Raw genomic sequence first — 22,581 nt, 5'->3', positions numbered from 1 at the left:
GGCAAGGGATGAATTCTCCCCTAAAGTCTTAGGAGAGAATGAGGCCCTGACAACCCCTTGATTTTAGACTTCTGTCTTCCAAAAAATGAGAATAAATTTGTTGCTTTTAGCTACCAAATTTGTGGTGATCGGTTACAGCAGACAGCAGATAAATATTTTGACATCTTGGTTATATAAGAAAATATCCTTATTTTTTAGATGTACATACAGAAGTGTTTAGGAATTTAATGACATGCATGACAGATTTTTCTTTTGCTTTCAAATTCAGCAAATACCCAGTTCCAATGAGCACACCTAGAGCTCAGATCTTGCTCCAATAACATTCTCCATCAAACCAGGGCTCCTTGGAGAAATGGCTGATTCTAGGACTGGAATAGGAAATACACAAGATGAGTCTGGAGCATCTTGTGCCAGAAAGTTAAGGGGATGTTCAAAAAACAAAATGCACTACATTGATGGGTTATGTCAAAGGAGCACAGGAGCTAACTGAAACACCTCCCAATGGCCAAAGCTGGAACAATTTAAGCAACAAAATAAAATAGTATTGGTTTATAACCCAAAGTACAAACTAAATATGCATGAGTCCATATTGGTATAAATAAGTCACTGAGTAAGTTAATAAATGTGGGAGAAGAGGCAAATATCCTATGCAGAAGAATTTCAAATAAATTATGCAGATACTCCACCCTAAAAGAGGGGGAGCATAACTACCCACACCTCAAGTGTGGGCTGTGCACGGTGACTTCCTTCCAAAGAATACAGTATGGAAAGGAGGGAGGGTAACTTACAGTGGCAAAACCTGACAAACACTACTTCAGCCAGGAGATCAAAGTCAACATCATCAGTCATAAATCATGTGGATAGTATGTATGTGATAGTATGATGTGATGAAAATGGCACTTTACCTCTGTGACCTTCCGCCAAAAACCCATAACCCCCGGGTAATCATGAGAAAAACATCAGAAAATTCCCAATAGTGAGGCATCCTACAAAATACCTGACCAGTACTCCTCAAAACTGTCAATGTCATCAAAAACAAGTCTGAGAAACTGTCACAGCCAAGAGGAGTCTGAAGAGCCATAACAACTAAATGTAATGTGGTATGAGATCCTGGAACAGAAAAGGGACATTAGGTAAAAACTAAGGAAATCTGAATAAACTATGGACTTCAGTTAATAATAAAAACCAGTTGCCATCAATTCCTACTTCTGGCAACCCCATGTGTGTTAGAGTAGAGCTATGCCCCATAGGGTTTTCAATGGCTGAAATTTCAGACAGAGGTCACCAGGCCTTTCTTCCAAGGCTCCTCTGAGTAAACTTGAACCTCTAACCTCTCGGCTAGCAGCCAAGTGCATTAACCGTTTGCACCACCCCGGGTCTACTGGTTAATAATACCTGTTGCTGTCAGGGTGATTCCAACTCATAGCGACCCTATAGAACAGAGTAGAACTGCCCCACACGTTTTCCAAGGAGTGCCTGGTAGAGTCGAACTGCTGACCTTTTGGTTAGCAGCTGTAGCTCTTAACCACTGCACCACCAGGATTTCCACTTAATAATAGTATATCTGTATTGGCTCATTAACTGTAACAAATGTATCATTCTAATGTAAGATGTTAATACTAGGTGGAAATTGTTGGGGGGCAAAGTATAACACGGGAACTATGTATTTGACTTTTCTATATATATAAAATTGTTCTAAAAATAGTCTATTAATTTTTTTTTTAAATACCACAGCAAGAAAAACCCATCAAACCCACTTTAACCAAGTAATCAGAAGTAACTTCACCAATAGTGGGAACCAGAAACATCATGAGCCTCCAGGTACAATACACTGAGAAGATACCACTTGCATAGTGTTTATGCCAAAATTGTGTAACCTATTTTTATATCAAATCACAAAGAAACATCAGATACACTCAAATTGGCCTGTATTCTTCAAAACGGTAATCAATGTCATATAGACAAAGAAAGGCTGAGGAATGGTTCCAGATTAGAGACTACAAAGACGACAAAGCAAAGCATGATTTTGGGTTGGATCCTGGACTGGGGAAAAAATTGGTACAAAGAACATTACTGGAACAACTGACAATATTTGAACATCAAGTTTAACATCGATACAATATATTAACTAATCTATGAGCTGTATATTAGTTAATAGTACTGTATCAATGTTAAATTTCCTGATTTTGTTCATTATACTGTTGTTAAATAAGAGAATATCCTTGATCTTAAGAAATATACACTTAAGTATTTTAAGGTAATGGGGTATGACTTTATGTATAACAGAACAAAACCTTGCCTTGTCCTGTGCCATCTTCATGGCTGTTGGTATGTTTGCGTCCATCGTTGTGGCTGTTGTGTCAACCCATTTCATTGAAGGTTTTCTTCATTTTCACTAACCCTCTACCAAACACGATGTCCTTTTCTAGTGACTGGTCTTTTCTGAAGTCCAGAGTAAGTGAGCCGGAGTCTCACATCATCACTTCTAAGAAGCGTTCTGGTTGTGATGATATTCACTGCTTATTCTTGAATGGTTCAGAAAAATATGCTAAAGCTAATGTGGCAAAACGTTAACAAGTAATCTGGATGAAGGGTATATGGGAGTTTTCTAAACTTTCTCTAAGTTTAAAAGAGAATTAAAATCTATATATACAGCCATGAAAATTTTAAAAAGGAATAGATAATGTGAATGTTGATAACAGAATCTGTGGGATGGGGAAAGGGGGTTATTATGCCATTCTCTCTTCTTTCATATGTTTGAAAACTTTCACCAAACACCCCCTCCAAAGGAAAAAAAAAGTTAAAATACATACACGCTTATCACACAAGACACAGGCATGAAACCTCAAACCTTCCAGACATTCTCTGAATTCCAGGCACTACTCAGACCATTCACTCCAAAGCCTCACAGCACTTTCTTAGCACTTTGTATATATAAAATTGTCCTAAAAAGTCTAAAAACTTTTTAAAAAATACTGCGTCAATAGAAATCCAGCAAACCCACCTTAACCAAGCGATCACAGGTAACTTCACCAATAGTGGAACACACCAGCATCATGAGCTGTTCTCAGCACTCTGTATATATAAAAACTGTCACAATAATTGCAAGGTATAAAATTATGTGTGTGCTATTTCTAATTCTTTAGATTGTATGCTCCCAAGGATGGGGCCATGTTTTCTTATTATGCATCCTCATAAATTCATTAACTATTTGTTTACCCAACCGATAGCCTACAAAGTTTGGATGTAAATTTAATTTCTCTACATCAAATTGTTTCTGTACTAGATAAGCATGACATTTCAAACTAATATCTGATGAACTGTTTGAAAAAATGAGCAAGGTAATTTCTCCTAGTTTATCTTCTAGGGAAAAAAACCCAGATTTTAAAATACATTGTATTTGCCTAAATCCATACAGGTCTTTACACATTAAAAAAAAAAAAATCTGTTGCCTTCGAGTCGATTCCAACTTATGGCGACCCTATAGGACAGAGTAGAACTGCCCCATAGAGTTTCCAAGGAGCACCTGGTGGATTTGAACTGCAGACCTTTTGGTCAGCAGCCGTAGCACTTAACCACTATGCCACCGGGGTATCCTCTTTCCACATAGTGGAGTCAAAAAGTATGGCAGACTAACTGACTGCTTGGATCCCAATTAGGGAATAAGCACTGGAGATGTGAGCAAAGGAATTTTCAACAGAAGTGTTTCTAACTCCACTATCCATTTAGAGTCAATGACCAGTTTAAAGGAAATGTGAGGGATATTGAAACAGAATAAATGACATCCCAATTTAGAATCAGGCAAATCCAATACGGGAAATTCTACTGGTCAAATGGTCCAGTTTCTTCAACAGATAAACTAGCACCAAAAAAAAAAAAGAGGAAGCTGTTTTATATAAAAACAGTCTTAAGAGCATGTCAACCAAATGCTAAGAGTGGACCTTGATTAGAACTGCATTTAAAGAAACCAACCATAAGTCAAGGAATACTGAAGTCAGAGCAGATATTTAATGCTGAACAATTATTGTTAATTTCTGTCATGTTGTACAGTACTGTTGTTTTGTTAAAACAAAAAGTTCTGATCTGTTAGATATAGATACCACATCACTTACGGGTACATGTTGCCTGGGATTTGTTTTAAAACACCCAAGTAAATTGAAAAAAAAAAGATACAGTAGCTGTTGAAGTTGTGATGGGGTTCACTGAACTAATCTAATTTCTCTGCATTTGTGTATATTTGGAAATTTCCAACAATTACACCTTGCAAACTTAACATCTTCAAAACTAAACTCAAATTTTCCCATCCATCACTGCTCCACCAGTAGCCTTGCCCATTTCAGTTAATGGCAACTCCATCCTTCCAGTTGCTCATGCTGAAAACCTTGGAGTTGTCCTTAACTGCTTTCTTTTGTTCCACCCCCACGTCAACCAGTCAAGAAATCCCGTTTGCTCCGTATTCAAAATGTGACTACTTTTCACCACTCCAATGGTACCACTCTAGTCCAGGATACCATTACCTCTCACCTGAATTACTACAACAGCCTCCTACTGGCTCACTCTGCTTCCCACTCTACCTCACCCCCTCCCCAGTCCATTTGCAATAACAAAATGAAGAGTGATCCTTTTAGAATGGAAGGTAGATCACATGACTCCTTTGTTCAGAACACTCCAATAGATCCCCATTCCTTTCAAAGAAAAATCCCAAGTCTTCCACAAGAGCTACAAGGCCTACAACGTCTGGCCCCCATTACTTCCTGTCCTCATTTCCTACTACTCCCCCTTTTCCACTCTGCTCCAGCCAAACTGGCCTCTCTCATACGCATCAGGTATGGTTCTATTTCAGGGCCTTTGAAGTGACCATTGCCTCTGCCTAGGCTTTCCCCTCAAACGGCTGTACTGCTTCCTCCCAACCTCCTTCAAGTCTTTACTCAAGTATCACTTTCCCAGTAAGACCTACCCTGACCATCCAGCTCAGCACTCCAAATCCTCCTTTCCCTATTTTTCTCCAGAGCTTTTATCATCTTCCTATATATATACTATATACAATCCACTTATTTTAATAAGCTGACTATCTCTCTCACCAGAATGGAAACTCTGTAACAGACTGTTTCTAATTTTGTTCACTACTTTGTTGCCAGTGCCTAGAACAGTATACTACATAGAAAACACTCAATACACACTGAACTGAAATAATCTGGATAGGAAGAAGTTATGGTGGCCCCTCGAAAGATGTTATTTTTGTTAAAGTAAAAACACAAGATGGTGGGCAATGAAGATGAGAATAAAATTCCTTGTAGAAATAAGAGCACCTTACTCATCTTTCATTTCTAAAACACTTGGAGTTTACGAAAGGACAGAAAGAAATCTCCCCCATTTTATGGACAGAGAAATTAGGATCCTAGGAAGCTTGTCCCAAACCATCCAATGAGTTAAGGTTTAATTTTTGCAGTATGTTTCCAGTTGGATGAAGATTCTAAGCTAATGGGGTTGGAATCACCGTAATTGGTCTTTCAAATACTCCTGCACAACTTTCATAAACAGTTACCCTTCTATAGCAGCTGGGATTCCGTATACACTAAAACTCCACTGAACATTAAAATTAGTGACTAGGCCTGAGATCTCAAAGCAATGCTGTTAAATCTTACCTTTTCCTACTTCACCTCCACTGGCCTTGGCTTAGAAGTAGGTGAATGTAGAAATAGAAGTAATCAGGGATGGAAGAATGCTGGAAGGTAGGAGAAGATATAAATAAGCCCCCAAGCCAGGACCTCCTAAGAACCATGAAGGACACCAGTGCTTCAACCACCACCCAGAAGCTAAAACAGGCTGAACCTCCTTACCCCTTACTCTGGCAGCTCCAAGTAGGGTGAGGAACATCTTTTATTAAATAAGTTTATAAAAAGAACTTAAAAAAAGATATATTCCCCAACTCCACCCATGGATGGGAATATGGGATAAGGGCTGGGGACCTCCTCAACAACAGGAACTGGTGGCATTTATCACAATAGCCTAGAGGTGAAATAGTCTGTCTTCACTACTGTCCCGGGGCCAGTGCACCCAAAATAAGAACTTGCTGGAGGATTATAGCTGCTCCAGAAAGGAAAAGATCTCTTAGACAGACAGCATTTCCCTAAGGTCCAGGAGGCAGTTCCTGCAGTAAGAGGCACATTATTGGGAGAAAATACCCCTGGATGTAGAGAAGGAAGGAATCTTCTTTGGTACCAACAGCAATGAAGTTTACTAGTTGAAATTATCCTGAATCTGGGGGAAGGAAAGAGCTTTATGCATAATCTCTTCTAGTTTCTCATTCTTAGTTGAGTTGGCAACTTTAGTCTCTTTAGCTCTCAGTTGAGTTGGCAGCTTGTATAGTAGAAAAAGGAAAAGTTGGCAATGGTAGGGGCAAGAAAGGGTTGCAGGCTTGGGACCCAGGAACCTGGAATCACGTGCTGTGGGTTGGCCTCAGGAGGTGAATGAGTTTCCTGCAGTGTTTGGCAGAAGCGGGCCTGGGACTGCTGCCACTGTGTGGCAGTAACTGGTTCCCCAGGGAGAGCAAGGCTAATTTTTCACTGGCACCCAGGGACACCAGCACCTGTGGGATAGAGAACAGATGACAAAAGAGGACATGAGGCTCAGAAACGGTAGTGTCTGAGATGCAGAGAAATTCCAATTGCTCAGCAATTCAGACTCTAGGAAAGAAAGAAAAAAGAAAAGGCTCTTGGGGACTTGCAATAGGTTATGTGGGAGAAGAGAGCTACTTACATTTTCTTTGGTTAAACCACAAAGCTAAGGCACCAAGGGACCCATACACTTGCCTCCAGAAAGAGGTAGTGAATGCAGCAGTGAGAGTAGGCCAAAAGGTCTGATCCCCAGCCTTGGATCCAGACCAGTAGGTCCCAACCTCTTTATTGCCAAGGATCCCTTTTATTATTTCCCCACGTGGATTGCCAGAAATTCGAATACTATCATCACCATCCTGTCAAAATTTCTGTTATGCATGAATCTCCCAATGTTACCACATTGAGCTATTATAATTTGGGGTTTTAGCCTTATCCTAAGTGGGTGCGTAATTTCCATTGGGCTCTTTATATATTGAAAATTGAGCAGAAGAGGCAGAGTAAAGTGGTGGTTAAGCGTATGGGATCTGGACTCAGACTCCTGAGTTCAAAAGTCCAATCCTATATACTAGCTTTGTAACTTGGACAAGTTATTAATTCTTTGTGCCTCAGTTTCCTCAGCTTCAAAATGAAGACAATAACAGCTTAAACCAGATATAAATGTTTAGCATGGTGCTGTTCACATGGTAAGTGCTAAAAAAGATCGTCATCACCTTCACTGCCCTCCGAACAAAGCCAGTCTGCGCCTCAACATCTCCTAGTTTTCCCCCATCTCCCTCCCACACAGCCTCTAGAAAAGATCAACAATGGTCCTTGAGATCCCAGGCATTTTCCAGCCCAAGGAAGCCCTTTTCCAGGTCCCTTCCCTTCTCCAGAGTGTGAGATGATAAATGGAAATGCATCTCTAGGACTCTAGCCCTGGGAGGAAAACAGCTTGGGTTTCTGGATGTCCCAATTCCTTGAAAACCATCTCAGAGAAATGTTGTGAAATATAAGGGGCCTGATCATCATGGCTCATAAGTCCTGGGGTGTACCTGATGTATGCAGGGCTCCTGCCGGAGGCTCCGGAGGGCAATGAGGGCAGCCTCCTTCACATTTGGCTGAGGGTCTCCACACGCCATCTCTAGGAGCCGTTGGGGTACTTGGCACTGTAACATCTCCTCCCCCAGTCCCTCAGGCCCCAAGTTGCCCAGAGCTGAAGCAGCATTGCGCCGGATACCAGCCTGAGGATCTCCAAGCAGCTGGGTCATACCAGGAACCGCAGCTGCCAGAGCAGGTCCTAGGGGACCAGCCTGGTAAGCTGCATTGCCCACAGCAAAGCTGGCACTGCGCCGCACAGCAAGGTCCTTGTCTCCGAGCCCCAGCAGCAGAAGGTTCAGCAGTCCAGCCTGGCTCTGCAGTGCCCCACGGAGAGCCATGCTATGTTGAAGCAAGTGTCCCAAGAGCCCATAAGTGCGCGCCCGCACGGAATTATCTGGATGGCCCAGGAGGCTGCGCAGAGGCCGATAGGATTCATCGGAGCCAGCCAGAAGCTCTTGGATAAAAGACAAGTGGCTGGGCGGCAGTACCCGGGCTGTGTGGGCCAGCAGGGAGAGAAGGTCAGAGGTCAGCAGCGGCTGGTCACCCAGGAGAGCAACTGAGAAGAACGAAATGATGGGACTAGGGGAGGCTGCCACTGTATTCACAAACTGGCTGAGAGAGGTGGGATCTGTGAGGGCCAACCGTGTGAGGAGGCTCATGGGCAGCTCAACTTGTGGCAACACGAGATGGTGGCAGCAGACCTGGGAGAATGGGGGTGTAAGAAAAAAGAGTTAAGGCAAAGGAAGAGTAGTACATGGCAGCTCAATTGCTAGAAGGAGCCGAAAAGCTGGGAGAGAAAAGCCAAGCTATGGTGAGAAAAGCCACAGAGAGCTGGCAGACCTGGGCCACTCCTACCCAGTACTCCAAATGAGAAACAATCTGGAGCCCAAAGCGCAGGCCTTTCCAAGTTCACTCTTTGCTCTGTGAGGACTCAGTCTCTCTGCCTTTCAAAAACCCACTGCTTAAAATCGGCAGAGAAGTAATTTCTGGCCATGGAGCTGAGTCTCTAGTGTCCTAGACTAGGCTATCTTCCCCACTGAACTCTAAAAGAACGCAGATAAGGGGCTACCGGGGAAAGAGACACCAGCCCCAGCCACATGCCTCTCTTCAGGTCTGAATACTTTCTCCATTCCAACTCCTAGACCAAGCCAGATGCTCCACTCTTCTAGAGAGCCAAGGAGAGCCCTGGGATGTCAGGAAGTGAATTAGAGTACACAAGGTGGGCCATCTTCCTTTCCCGCTTTCATGCCTGGGTAGCTTCCAAGTACCTGTAGCAGATGCGCTGCGACTTCCGAGTCCCTGAGGTCAGCCAAGATACCTATAAGGAGGTCAGCATCCACATCCAAGGCGAAGGGGAAACAGAGGAGCTGGCAGACAGAGAGCACCACGGCAGGGAGAAACTCAGACCCGTGAGGCCTAAGGAAGGAAATGTGAAAGGATACGCTTGGTCTTGTACCCTTTATACCCTTTATAATTCTTATTTTCTTCTTTTCAAATTCCCTTCTCCAGTTCTTCTTCCCCAATCCCAGCAACTCTTAGGTTTCCAGCCTAATCCTTATCCCATTTCTTGCCTCACAGCTCAAGCTGTCAGCTGCTTCTCTCTTGACTTCCCCTCACACCCGCCACTGCTAATTCCCTAGATCTTCCATTCTCTCTCCTCCAGCTCACACTCACGCCTGCCCTAGCTGATGCAGGAAGCTGGAGGAAAGCAGGTGCTTCAGGGTGGACATAAGGATACTTCCACGCTGGGACAGATGGCTCAGGCATAACTGGGGCTCCTGGGTGAAGGTGGCCACGGCCAGGCTCAGCAGGGCTGCCATACCTGGAAACACCAAGAATGGGAGGAACTCAGTGGAGCAGACAAGGGGCCCAGGTGTTCCTGGTTTCCCTTGGTTCCCTTCTCCATCCCTGAGCAGCTCCAGTATAGACTCTGCTACCTTCTCCTCAGGCAGCAGCAGAAGAAATCTCTGGAGGCTAACCCAGTTCTAGGCTGCCTCCTCCTGAAGAGGGATCAATATACTGGCCCCAAAAAGGAGGCTGTGGTGCTAAAAAGATACCTTGCGGGGAGATCAGCGTCCAGTCTGGCTCTGGGCTTTGTGGACTGGATAGCGACAGCTCTTCCTCCTGCGTAGACACCTCCTCAGGTAGCCTCAGGGCCATGGAAAAGCGGTGCCACAAAATGGTCCACATTTCTGAACTAGCCATGTCCCTTATCAGGCTAGTTTTCCCCTGCTGGAGACAAAATTAGAAAAGGGTGGGGTGGGGATACAGAAGTCAGGAGCCAAAATGCCACTTTTCATTCCTGTCCCAGACCTATAAGGAAAGGGAATCTCGCAAACAATTCCTTTTATTTTCCCACCTAGGTTTTTCCTGTTGTCTTACTTCCCTTTCTTACCACACCTTAACCTCCAGGCCTCTCAACCCATTTGCACATCCGCTAAAAATCGGTGAACTACAGCTTTTCGTCCCACTGAGTCCCAAGGGATGCAGCTGAATGGTTTCCTTCAAAGGGTCCATACAGAGGGCAGGTGGGCCTGTTCTAAGGCTATCACAGTAGGTTTGAGAAGAGAGGTGAATGAGAGTTGTTGCTTCGTTCCTATCGTCCGGTGGTCCCCTAAAACACCCAGTTTCTCTCCCGTTCCTTCTCACCCACCCCAGGATAAACCCGTACCTGGGTGAGGAGCTGCAGCAGAAGGATGAGGAGGCCATCATAGAATCCACAGCCACCTGGTGGAGTCAGCCGGACCTGTTGGAGAGAGGCAGGAAGGATGCAGAACTCTGAGAGGAAGGAGGCAGCCTCATAGGCCTGTATACCCAATTCCTAATCGGGTAGGAAGATCTTTTCCTTGGTGTGGTACAGTGGGAAGAGTTCAGGACTTAGGAATCTTGGTTCCTGCCGATTCATTCAATGAATAGCCCTGTCCTAAAGACACACACGGTCTGGCAGGGTAAGCAGACACAGAAACAAGTACAGGTTAGGAAGAGACTTGCCAAATAAGAGGTTGGGGGGCGCAGTTGAGAGTGCTTAACTCTGCCTCAGAGAGTTGGGAAAACTGGTGGATGAAAAGTTCAAAAGTCAGACAAGAAATTGGGGGTAGGAAGGAGAACATTCCAAGTAGATGTCAAAGCTTATGTAAAGGCAGGTAGGCCTGAAAACCCTGTGAATTTTGAAAATAGTAACTCTTTTGGTATAGCAGGATTTTAGAGCCCAGAGGTTACAGGAGATAAGCTCTGAGTGACTGACAAAGAGCCTGGACTTTATCCCAGAAGCAGCTGGAAGCCACTAAGGGTTTATATGTGACTAGCATAAGCTCCACATGAGTAGGATATTTTGTCTTTTATTCGCTGCTGTATCCTCAGAGACTAGTATAGTACCTGGTACTCAATACATATTAATGTGTTCAATACCACGGATTGAACAAATGACCAGATTTGCTTTTCAGAAAGCTCAATCTGGTGGCAGTGGAAAGAATGAACTGGAGAGGAGACAGTCTAAGAGGCAGGAGATCCCTTAGGAGGCAAGTGCTAGAGCCCAGGAGAACAATGGCTTATGCATAAAGCAAGACAGGTCAGTGATGATCCCACGGCGGGAATGGATTTAAGGAAAACTGGAAGGTAGAATATAAGAGACTCGGGAAACCATTTAGATGAGGGAATAATGGGGAAGAGGGAGGAGGCTATGATGACTCCCAAGTTTCTGACTTAGGCTCTTGGATGAGTGTTAGAAGCATCTAGAAATAGCAGACGAATATTATTACATTTGATTTGTCTATATTTCAAGGGTGTTGTGGAATAGCATGTGTGAAACCACTTCATTATAAAGTATACAGGATTCTACATATATAACACATGACAAAAATTTGAATATGAAATCTATCCTTCTTTTCACAAAGTAAGGGAAATATGGGATCCAAAGGGTCCAAAAAGGAGAAAGGAGAAGGCCTGGAAAAGAAGAAAGCACAAAGGAGGTTATGTAATGGATTGTGAATTCCTGAACAGTTCATGGGATGTCAGCCACCTTTTCCATCTTCAAGGAGAAACAGTTGGAACAGCTGAGTGCCAACTGCACTAGGAGGGGAAGAGATAAGCATTAGGAAGGACTTTAACGTTAATGAGTATAAGCTCAGGAGGAGGCGACTGAAGGAGGCAGGGAAAATTCACTTCTCAGAGAACTCAGGTCTCTTTTCTCTCTCTCTTCCTATTCTTCTCTCTCTCAAAGGAGCCTATTATATGGGGGCAAAGGATAGGAAATGAAGGACTTCTTGCCTCCTTATTCCTTTACCATGCCCTAGCTTATTCTAGGCTTGCTGGTGTTTCAATCTTTGCCCCCTGAATGCTGTCCCAGTATTTGACTTGGAGAAAACGTATCTGTGCCTTCCCTGGTAGACCTCACCTCTGCAGGGGCAGACAGGGCATGTGTGGCTGCAGCTATCCATTCCACAGGCTGGAGGTCAAGGGTCACCCCTTGCTGACAAAGCTGTTCCAACAGAGAGGCTGCTGCGCTCTGTGGGAGAGGTAGAGGAGGAGAAGGAATGTCTGAATCTGAGTGGAATTCAGGACAGGCAGAGAAAGAATTTCTCTGCCCTGGTCCAGATGAATACCCCCAGAGACAGCTGTAAATGGGATACCGACTCCCCTGCTCCCACAAGGGCTAGAGGATAAGGGTAAAAAGGGGAGAAGCATAAAGGCTGAAAGCTCACCACAAGAGAGACGACGTGTGAGTGGGTAAAGAGTGTAGCAGTCTCACTGCCTAGCTTCTCCATTCTAGAATAAGAAGATACATCAAGGGATGTAGCAGTATTAAAGGAAGGTAGTAAGTAGCCTTTCCTCACCCTTGGATTGCACTCTTCACCTAGGCTGCATGTCCACCTCCAAGGCACTAAGCTGAGAATCTAGGTCTGTTTTTGTAGAGAAACCTTCACTCTCTGTCCCAGTCCCTTCTAAGGACAGACTGTAGAGGGCCATTCCTCCATATTCTATGACATGGTTAGATATGTATATAGGAGATTTTAGTGGAGAGACCCTACTTTATGACTCACCCAGACGGCAGATCTTGGAGTCGAAGAACAAGAAGGGAGAGGAGGTAGAGTGCCACTTCAGTAGACTCTTCCCAATCCATTACTTTTACCTACAAAGGAAAGCTAAGCTATAATGACAACTTCTGTTTGAGATGGTGGGGCCACTGTAAGATCTCCACCTGTGATGCTGGCCTACCTTGCCTTGAACCAACATCAGCATTGACTCCAAGGCCAGGGGCTCTTGCCCTAGAAGATGGCACAGGCGCTCACTGACATGGCAGCAGGAGTAGAGAACCTAAACGACCAGGAAGGAGACTGTTGTGAGGCAGAGCAGACCCAGGGCTCCAAGACTGGAAGGCTCAGCTGAAAGGCAGGCTAGTCTCTCAGCAGATCTGGTATCTGCGCTTGGGGGTGCGAGAGGAATTCAAACCACTTTTGCCTCTTCTTTGAGATACAGAGATAGGGATATTTCTCAGTTTGGGTGAGGACTGGATAACAGTGGGACCAACTCAGTTGGAGAACTAGCTTAAATACAGAATGAAGTCCTCCAAGGGGAGTGGTGGTCTCTCAATCGATCTCTCTCTCAATCTCAATCTCTCTCTTTTTAGAAGTCTTAGGTATTAAAAAGAAATCTGAATTGCCAAGAGTTAAGGGAAGGCAGTACCTTGAGAAGGTGTAGGCACAGGATGGGATGCTGCAGGCCAGAGACGAGGGACGGCCTCAGCTGGCTGCTGTCTTCAGTCAGTTGATTTGCCAAATACCGAGAGACCTATAGGGACATACTTGTAGACTAAATCCTACCCCCAATATTCCAATCCTATTCCTCTCCCATCTCCAACTGACCAGGATGCTAAACTCCTTACTAGCCACTTCCCCGGGTCCACCAGGAATCTCAGACCCCATTCTATTCCCAGTCCTCATTACTAAAAGTAATGCGTACTTTGGCCCCAGTGTGGGCAGGTACAGAGGAAAGTGTTGTTGGTCACTAGGGAGTGGGAAGGCTGAATCCTAAGCCCTGGGGAAAGCATCACTGGTGGCTTCAGACCAGCGCCCCTAACCAGATAAGCAACGTATCACTGAGCTCTCCCTCATCAGCTGGCCAAGGGCACTGGGCCTCTAGCTATATCACATTCTTCAAGTGGCCCAGACCCAGAATAGGAGCATGTTTCCAGAAGCACTGATTAAAAAAAAAAAAAACCAAACCCATTGCTGTCAAGTAGATTCTGACTCATACAGACCCTACAGGACAGAGTAGAACTGCCCCATAGAGTTTCCAAGGAGTGCCTGGTGGATTTGAACTGCTGACCTTTTGGTTGGCAGCCATAGATATTAACCACTATACCAGAAAAGGAGGTATAAAATGCAGGCCCTAAAAGCTTTTATCTTTCTGCCTATCTGAGAAGCTGGGCCAGAGCAGGGAACTGCCACTCAGACCTGCTCCTTAGCTTCCCAGCAGCCAGGCAGCCCCACAGGAGCAGTGCATATGGCTGCCAGTGCACAGGAAATGGCTCCAGGCAGATCCTCACTCTGCTCCCGCAGCGGCTGGCTCACTTGTGGGGCTCCTACAGAGAAAGGCAAAAATGCAGGGTGAGCTCTGGTTGTTTCTCTCAGATCCCCAATCATTCTTTCACTTCACAGCTATTTATTGAGCATCCACTAGCTGCCAAGCACTATTCTAGGTGGTGGCAGTAGAAAGAACAGAGCCAGACTTAAGCAACAAATAAGCCAAGAGAATCCCCCACTCCACACTGGTTACCTGGGGGTGTGTGGAAAGGCAGCTGTGGAACTGTCAAGCCGTGAAGAAGCCCATCCAACACGGCCCGCTGTGTAGTCAGCAAGCTGGAGTAAAAGGCTTGGGAGATGGCCCGGCTGTTCCCATCCATGGCTTCACACACAACAGTAAAGCACTGAAGGAGACAAGGGCAGCATTAACGTCAGGGCATCAGAAAGCTGACTAGGCTTATTGTGAGGAGCAAGAATTCCCTGAGAACCTGAGAGAAGAAGATAAAAACTCTGGGCAACGGCTGTCTAATTCTAAGCATTCCTTACACAGAAAATGCACTCATTTCAAAGACAGGAATTCTAGGTGTCAGTCCTTCTATTCCCTGGTCAGCTGCTTCTTATACTGTTTCTCAAAGTGTTATTTGTGGACCAAGGGTATAAGAATTCCTGAGGATTCCTGGATCCTTCCCAACCCAGTCTTACTGATTCGGAACTTCAGGAGGTGGAATATTTATTCTAAACTCTCAATGCTACTCATTGCACAAAGACATCTGAGAAGCGCTGGCCAACAGCATGAGTCACTGCTGGATTGTCCATGACTCAGGATGAACTTGGCCAAAATTTAAGATAGACAAGAGCTTCTTGACTTAAAAGAGTGAAGGGTATTAAAATAGGCTCTCAGACTAGAGAAGTCTGAATGGCCTGCTAGCGGGAGAAATGTAACCCAGGTCTGTTTCCCAACTTGCAACCTGAACATTGATCAGGCAATTGCTCACTTCCTTGCACATGTTCCTCTGTAATCTCTTCTACTGTCAGTTAGAACTCTGCTATTTTCTCAACCTTTCATTCTTCTGTTCGTCATCTCCAGAATCCATATAGTTTACTAGTCCTTAAAACAGACAAGGTTGGGAACTATTAGAAGATCTCCAAGTCTCTTCAAGAAAAATACTATTTGTGATCACTTTGTGTCTTCCCAACTAGACAATTCCTAATCCCTTAATGGTAGGAACTTTCTCTTACTCACACTGGGTGTGGCACATAGTTTACATTCAACAAATGTTGGTTGTATTAACTTGATCTGACCCTATGTAGTCAGAAGGAAGAGGACAGGAGAAACACAAGGAATAGGTGAGGCAGGAATCTGGAGTGGAGCAGATTACCATAAGACTGTCCCTCCGCAGTGTCTGCTCAGAGTCATCTGGTTGGGCCAGCAGTTTCCCTAACAAGTCCAGAAAGAGGCTGACGGCCTCCTGAAACACCTGCAAGCTGGGAAAAAATGAGACCTTGGTTTCTTCTCATCTCTCTAATAAACGCCCAAATGTGCTGACTGGCTCAACTCTGAACAAGGGGAAGAGGCCCTGCAAAGGAACATATCAAACTGCTCTTGCCAGTTCTCCCACTAAACACACATCCAGCCTCAGACACACACCCTCCAAGGTCCTTTTTTGCCATTTTCCATAGTTTTTCACACCTTGACCCTTCCATTGAGGACCATGGTTGCTATTGATTATTAGAACCTGAAAGCCTGGGGGCAAAGTTGGAGGTGTCCCAGGGTCTTTAAGGGTACCAGTCAGACTCTGAGAGGTCACTCATCAGATCCCAAAACCTATCACAAACCACAGTTTCTTCTCACTTGGCCTCTTCCTGATGGGGAGGGGAAGAAATCAGGTAGAGATTGGAGTCAAAATGGCTGACAGAGAAAAACTGCCTTTCATCCTACCTGTCGCTTGTCTGGCTCCTCTCCAGGTTGAAGGTGCAGGCAAAGTAGGCCTGAATCACAGCTATCAGGTCCCTTAGGAAGGTCCCATACCAAGATTGCTGCCAGGGATGAGAAGAGAGAGTAAGGCAACCAGATATGGGGAATGAAAAAAAAGAGTTAAAAAAAAAGCAGTAAAAAAGAGATGTACTGAGAATTAGTCAAGTGAACCAAACAGAAAGGAATGGGGGGAAGATCCAGTATGGGCAGAGAGAGAAGCTCTAGGGATCCAGTATGGGCAGAGAGAGAAGCTCTAGGGATCCAGTATGGGCAGAGAGAGAAGCTCTAGGGATCCAGTATGGGCAGAGAGAGAAGCTCTAACGATCCAGTATGGGCAGAGAGAGAAGCTCTAGGTATAACAAAGTATCAGCATATGGGCTATAAACAGCCTGGAAAAGTGTCCTGTTTCCCCTGCAAAGAATTTTGGAGTTTGAGAGGCTTTGTAGGGTTGGTTTTTCAAAATAGCTCAAATTATTTTTCTAAATTCCTTAAAAACACCCAAGATTAATACCAGGTGCCTCAGCTTAGGTCCCATTAAATATTTCTCTATTGTGACTTTGAAAGGGTTTCCCTGCCCTCTTAGCTCAGCTTCTGCAGGACACAGCATGGGGAAGTAGAGGTGTGGCCTCAAACACTCTGAGTCTCAATCCCAGCCCTGCCACTTACTGCGTCTGTGACAATTTACAAGTTGGTGACTATACTTGAGTTAGATAACCTCTGAATTTCAGTCCCCTGCTCAAAGAAATTGGGTCAATAAAGCCTAGGATTTTGCATTTCAAAACACAGTGTTCTAAAAATTGGAAAACTGCCCATAAAAATCGGATTTTTTTAAAAAACGATTGGAAAGCTAGAATACTGGGCCTGTCGTCCCATATGGCATCAATGGGTGGGAGCTGAGGAGAGGATGCCCTATTTAGACTGGGTATGTGATCTCTAGTTTATCACATTCTCCACTATTCTGTATAGTCACACACATAGTCCGCTTCACTGACTGACATTATCTGCCTGGCCCCACAAGGCACTGTTGCTCTTGTTAGGTGCCATTGAGTCAGTTCCAACTCATGGTGGCCCTGTGTGCAACAAAGGAAACAGTGCTCGGTCCTGTGCCATACTCACAGTCATTGCTATGTTTGAGCCCACTGTTGTAGCCACTGGGTCAATCCATCTCATTGAGGGTCTTTTTAGTTGACCCTCTATTTTTTCAGGCATGATGTCCTTCTCCAGGGACTGGTCCCCTCCTGATAACACGTCCAAAGTATGTGAGATGACATTTTGTCATCCCTGCTACTAAGGAGCATTCTGGCTGTATTTATTCCAAGACAGATTTGTTTGTTCTTCCGGCAGCCCGTGGTATATTCAATATTCTTCACCAGCACCATAATTCAAAGGCATCAATTCTTCTTTGGTCTTCCTTATTCGTTGTGCAGCTTTTGCACGCATATGAGGTGACTGAAAACACCATGGCTTCAGTCAGGGGCACCTTAGTCCTCATAGTGAATACCTTGCTGTTTAACACTTTAAAGAGATTTTTTGCAGCAGATGTGCCAACTCAGTAAGTCGCTTCATTTCTTGACTGCTGCTTCCATGGGCATTGATTGTGAATCCAAGTAAAATGAAATCCTTGACAACTTCAATCTTTTCTCCATTTATCATGATGTTGCTTACTGGTACAGTTGTGAGGATTTTTGTTTTCTTTATGTTAAAGTGTAATCCATACTGAAGACTGTGGTCTTTGATCTTCATCGCTAAGTGCTTCAAGTCCTTTTCACTTTCAGCTGGCAAGGTTGTGTCATCTGCATATCGCAGGTTGTTAATGAGTCTTCCTTCAAGTCTGATGCCACCTTCTTCTTCATATAGTCCAGCTTCTTGCATTATTTGCTTAGCATACAGGTTGAATAAGTATGGTGAAAGGATATAACCCTGATATACACCTTTCTTGACTTTAAACCACACAGTATCCCCTTGTTCTGTCCAAACAACTGCCTCTTTGTCTATGTACAGGTTCCTCATGAGCACAGTTAAGTGTCATGGAATTCCCATTCTTTGCAATGTTATCCATCATTTGTTAGGATTTACACAGTCAAATGCCTTTGCTTAGTCAATAAAACACAGGTAAACATCCTTCTGGTATTCTCTGCTTTTAGCCATGATCCATCTGACATCAGTAATGATATACCTTGTTCCACATCCTCTTCTGAATCCGGCTTGAATTTGTAGCAATTCCCTGTCGATGTACTGCTACAACTGGTTTTGAATGATCTTCAGCAAAATTTTACTTGTGAGTGATATTAATGATATTGTTCAATAATTTCCACATTCTGTTGGATCATCTTCTTTGGAATGGGTACCAATATGGATCTCTTCCAGTTGGTTGGCCAGGTAGCTGTCTTCCAAATTTCTTGGCATAGACAAGTGAGTGCTGCACCCATTTGTTGAAACTGGCCAATTTTTTCAGAAGTAGACTGCCAGGTCCCTCTTCCTAGTCTGTCTTAGTCTGGAAGCTCCACTGAAACCTGTCCACTAAGGGTGACTCTGCTGGTATTTGAAATACTGGTGGCAAAGTTTCCAGTATCACAGCAATACACAAGCCACCAGAGTATGACAAGCTGACAGACACATGGTGGTGGAAGGCACTAGTTTTTTCAATTCTTAGTTTACTAACTAGAGAGAGGAGGAAGGAAACAAGGGGCATTTGGGCCAAAAAGAGATGGCAATCAGAAGGAGCAAAAGCCAAGAAGAGGACATTTCTGTCAGCCTTGAGAGGCTCCTCGCCTGGTGCTCACCTGCTGGATGTTGGTGCTCTCTTGGCTGTGTTTGAGTAAGCTCAGCAGCAGCCCTGGCAGCCCTGCCTCACGGCAGAAGGAATACAAGGCAACAGAGTCACTGCAGCCAGACAGAAGACCGCTCAGGACCCGGAGCGCAGGAAGCATGTGGGAAACATCTTCTAGGATGCCTTTCAGGATCTAGGAGACATGAGGGAAAGAGACAGGGATCAATATCACCCGAGGTGAAAGAAGGAGAGTCACAGATACTAAGTACCCCCAGGAGGATGGCAAAGTAGAACAAGTAGCATTCCTTTCTTGGGGAGCCTAAAACCCAGAAGAGAGGAACAGGAAAACTGTACCAGGGAAGAGGATATAGATGGTCGGGGTTACCTCAACATATAACAGTGACCAAGGTGGAGGGTGCCTCCCCTCAGGATCTGTCAGGCCCAGAGCCATTCCTGTCTGCTCCTGCCCTTCTCTAGTCCCTACCTTTAAAAAAAGTCTAAAACTTAGAAACAATGGAAAGAAAACAATATTATTCAACGCCAGATAGACAAAACAACATTATTTAACTCTAGATCAGGGGTCAACAAACTATGGTCGGCAAGCCAAATCCAGCCTACCAACTTAATTTCTGTATAGCCCACAACCTAAGAAATGTTTTATAGTTTTAAATAGTTGGAGGAAAGAAATTTAAAAAAAAATAAAAACATTCATAGGAAGTGGCTTACAATATGTCATTCACTGTTCTAAATTTTTGCAACAACCCTGTGAAGTAGGTACAATTACCCACTATATGGATGAGGTAACTGAAGTGTCTAAAAACAAACAAACAAAAAAAACCAAACTCGTTGTTGTCGAGTTGACTCATAGTGACCCTATAGGACAGAAGAGAACCTGCCCCACAGGGCTTCCAAAGAGCAGCTGATAGATTTAAACTACCAGCCTTTTGGTTAGCAGCCATAGCTCTTAACTGCTATGCCACCAGGGCTCCAAGTGAAGTGTCTAGATAGGTGATATAAGTAATCAAAGATCACCCAGCTAATGAGTAGTTCAGCTGGAATTCAAGTCCAGGAAGCCTCACCACCAGAGGCAGAGATCTTACCCTGCTTCCCCACGTGAAAAATTATCCCACACTATGAGAACAGTGTGTAAGTGCCAAAAGAGAGGGGCATGGTGCCAAGGAATCTTGATGGGGTAACGGGAGTCTTCAATAAATGGTGTTAGGACAACTGGCTATTCACATGCAAAAAAAATAAATAAATAACTTAGACCCTTAATTCACACCATACACAAAAATTAACTTAAAGTGGATCAGAGACGTAAATTTAAGAGCCAAACTGATAAAATTTTTAGGAAAAAACCTTCAAGAGCTTGGGTTTTGAAAAGACGTCTTAGATAAACACCAAAAGCATAATCCATAAAGGCAGAAAATGGCAAAATGGACTTTTTCAAAATTCAAAACCCATTATTCAAAAGACCTTTATGAGAATGAAAAGATAAACCACAGACTCAGAGAAAATATTTTGAAATCACGTATCTGATAAAGGCCTTATATTCAGAACATACCAAGAATTCTTACGAATCAGTAAGACAACAAACAACCCAATTTAAAAACATTAGCAAAAAAGCTGATATTTCACCAAAGAAAATATACAAATGGCTAATACGCACATGAAAAGATGTTCAAGATTATTAGTCATTGTTTGTTGTTGTTGTTAGGTGCCGTCGAGTCAGTTCCGACTCACAGCGACCCTATGCACAACAGAACGAAACACTGCCCAGTCCTGAGCCATCCCCACAATCGTTGTTATGCTTGAGCTCACTGTTGCATCCACTGTGTCAATCCACCTCGTTGAGGGTCTTCCTCTTTTCTGCTGAGCCTGTACTCTGCCAAGCATGATGTCATTCTCCAGGGACTGATCCCTTCTGACAACACGTCCAAAGTATGTAAGACGCAGTCTCGCCATCCTTGCCTCTAAGGAGCATTTTGGCCGCACTTCTTCCAAGACAGATTTGCTCATTTTTTTGGCAGTCCGTGGTATATTCAATATTCTTCATCAACACCACAATTCAAAGGCGTCATCTCTTCTTTAGTCTTCCTTATTCATTGTCCAGCTTTCACATGCATATGATGTGACTGAAAATACCATGGCTTGGGTCAGATGCACCTTAGTCTTCAGGGTGACATCTTTGCTCTTCAACACTTTGAAGAGGTCCTTTGCAGCAGATTTGCCCAGTGCAATGCGTCTTTTGATTTCTTGACTGCTGCTTCCATGGCTGTTGATTGTGGATCCAAGTAAAATAAAATCCTTGACAACTTCAATCTTTTCTCCATTTATCATGAAGTTGCTCATTGGTCCAGTTGTGAGGATTTTTGTTTTATGTTGAGGTGCAATCCATACTGAAGGCTGTGGTCTTTCATCTTCATTAGTAAGTGCTTCAAGTCCTCTTCACTTTCAGCAAGCAAGGTTGTGTCATCTGCATAACACAGGTTGTTAATGAGTCTTCCTCCAATCCTGATGCTCCGTTCTTCTTCATATAGTCCAGCTTCTCGGATTATTTGTTCAGCATACATATTAGTCATTAGGGAAACGTAATTAAAATCACAAAAAAGATACTATTTCACACCTAGAAGGCTATAATCAAAAAGACAGACAATAATAAATGTTGGCAAGGGTGTGGAGAAACAGGGACCCTCATACATTGCTGGTAGGAATACAAAATGACACAGCCACTAAGAAAACAGTTTGGCAGTTTCTTTCTTAAAATGTTAAATATAGCTGAGGGCTGGGGATCATGAGCTCAGGGGACATCTAGCTCAATTGGTATAACATAGTTCATAAAGAAAATGTTCTACATCCTACTTTGGTGAGTAGCATCTGGGGTCTTAAAAGCTTGTGAGTGGCCATCTAAGATACTCCACTGGTCCCACCCTGTCTGAAGCAAGGGAAAATGAAGAAAACCATAGATATAAGGGAAGGATTACTTCAAAGGACTGATGGACTACAACTACCACAGCCTCCACCAAACTGATTCCAGAACAACTAGATGGTACCCAGCTACCGCCACTGACTGCTCTGACAGGGATCACAATAGAGGGTCCCAGACAGAGCTGGAGAAAAATGTAGAACAAAATTTAAATTCACCAAAAAAAGACCAGACTTATTTTTCTGACAGAGACTGGAGAAACCCCGAGAGTACGGCCCCCAGAAACCCTTTTAATGCAGCACTAAAGTCACTCCTGAGGTTTACCCTTTGACCAAAGATTACACAGATCCATAAAACAAACAATAACACACATAGTTCAACCACGTATATAAGACTAAATGGGAACACCAGCCCAGGGGCAAAGACAAGAAGGCAGGAGGGGACAGGAAAGCTGGATGAATGGAAACAAGGAACCTAAGGTCAAGAAGGCGAGAGTGCTGACATGCTGCGGGGTTGGCAACCAATGTTACCAAACAATTTGTGTATTAATTGTTTAATCAGAAACTAATTTGCATTGTAAACTTTCACCTAAACCACAATTAAAAAAAAAATGTTAAATATAAATTTAACATATGACTTAGCAATCGCACTTGTAGGTATCTACCCAAGAGAACTGAAAGCATATGGCCACACAA

At 43.9% G+C, this 22,581-nt stretch overlaps 1 protein-coding gene across 8 annotated transcripts in view; it reads right to left on the bottom strand.

Moving 5' to 3' along the window:
* Positions 1 to 22,581, bottom strand: part of STK36 (serine/threonine kinase 36) — a 58,313-nt gene that overhangs the window by 25,029 nt on the left and 10,703 nt on the right. For 4 of the 8 annotated variants that reach the window (XM_049888187.1, XM_049888189.1, XM_049888186.1 and 1 more), the window contains 16 exons: positions 18,974 to 19,153; positions 16,155 to 16,252; positions 15,595 to 15,700; positions 14,469 to 14,619; positions 14,147 to 14,274; positions 13,377 to 13,481; positions 12,909 to 13,007; positions 12,734 to 12,822; positions 12,395 to 12,458; positions 12,088 to 12,198; positions 10,366 to 10,440; positions 9,752 to 9,926; positions 9,369 to 9,516; positions 8,963 to 9,110; positions 7,649 to 8,395; positions 1,711 to 6,589 (listed from right to left, as the gene is read on the bottom strand). In XM_049888187.1, coding sequence (XP_049744144.1) covers positions 6,440 to 6,589; positions 7,649 to 8,395; positions 8,963 to 9,110; positions 9,369 to 9,516; positions 9,752 to 9,926; positions 10,366 to 10,440; positions 12,088 to 12,198; positions 12,395 to 12,458; positions 12,734 to 12,822; positions 12,909 to 13,007; positions 13,377 to 13,481; positions 14,147 to 14,274; positions 14,469 to 14,619; positions 15,595 to 15,700; positions 16,155 to 16,252; positions 18,974 to 19,153 — 2,574 coding nt within the window. In that variant the 3' untranslated portion in view covers positions 1,711 to 6,439. Of the gene's footprint in view, positions 1 to 1,710; positions 6,590 to 7,648; positions 8,396 to 8,962; positions 9,111 to 9,368; positions 9,517 to 9,751; positions 9,927 to 10,365; positions 10,441 to 12,087; positions 12,199 to 12,394; positions 12,459 to 12,733; positions 12,823 to 12,908; positions 13,008 to 13,376; positions 13,482 to 14,146; positions 14,275 to 14,468; positions 14,620 to 15,594; positions 15,701 to 16,154; positions 16,253 to 18,973; positions 19,154 to 22,581 lie in introns of those variants that run through there. The other 4 variants (XR_007517963.1, XR_007517964.1, XM_049888188.1 and 1 more) reach the window with 4 other exon arrangements.

The sequence above is a fragment of the Elephas maximus genome, chromosome 6 (assembly GCF_024166365.1).
Source record: "Elephas maximus indicus isolate mEleMax1 chromosome 6, mEleMax1 primary haplotype, whole genome shotgun sequence".
Taxonomy (NCBI): Eukaryota; Metazoa; Chordata; class Mammalia; order Proboscidea; family Elephantidae; genus Elephas; species Elephas maximus.
Note: the sequence above shows the minus strand (reverse complement) of the source record. Positions and strands in the feature narration are given on the sequence as shown.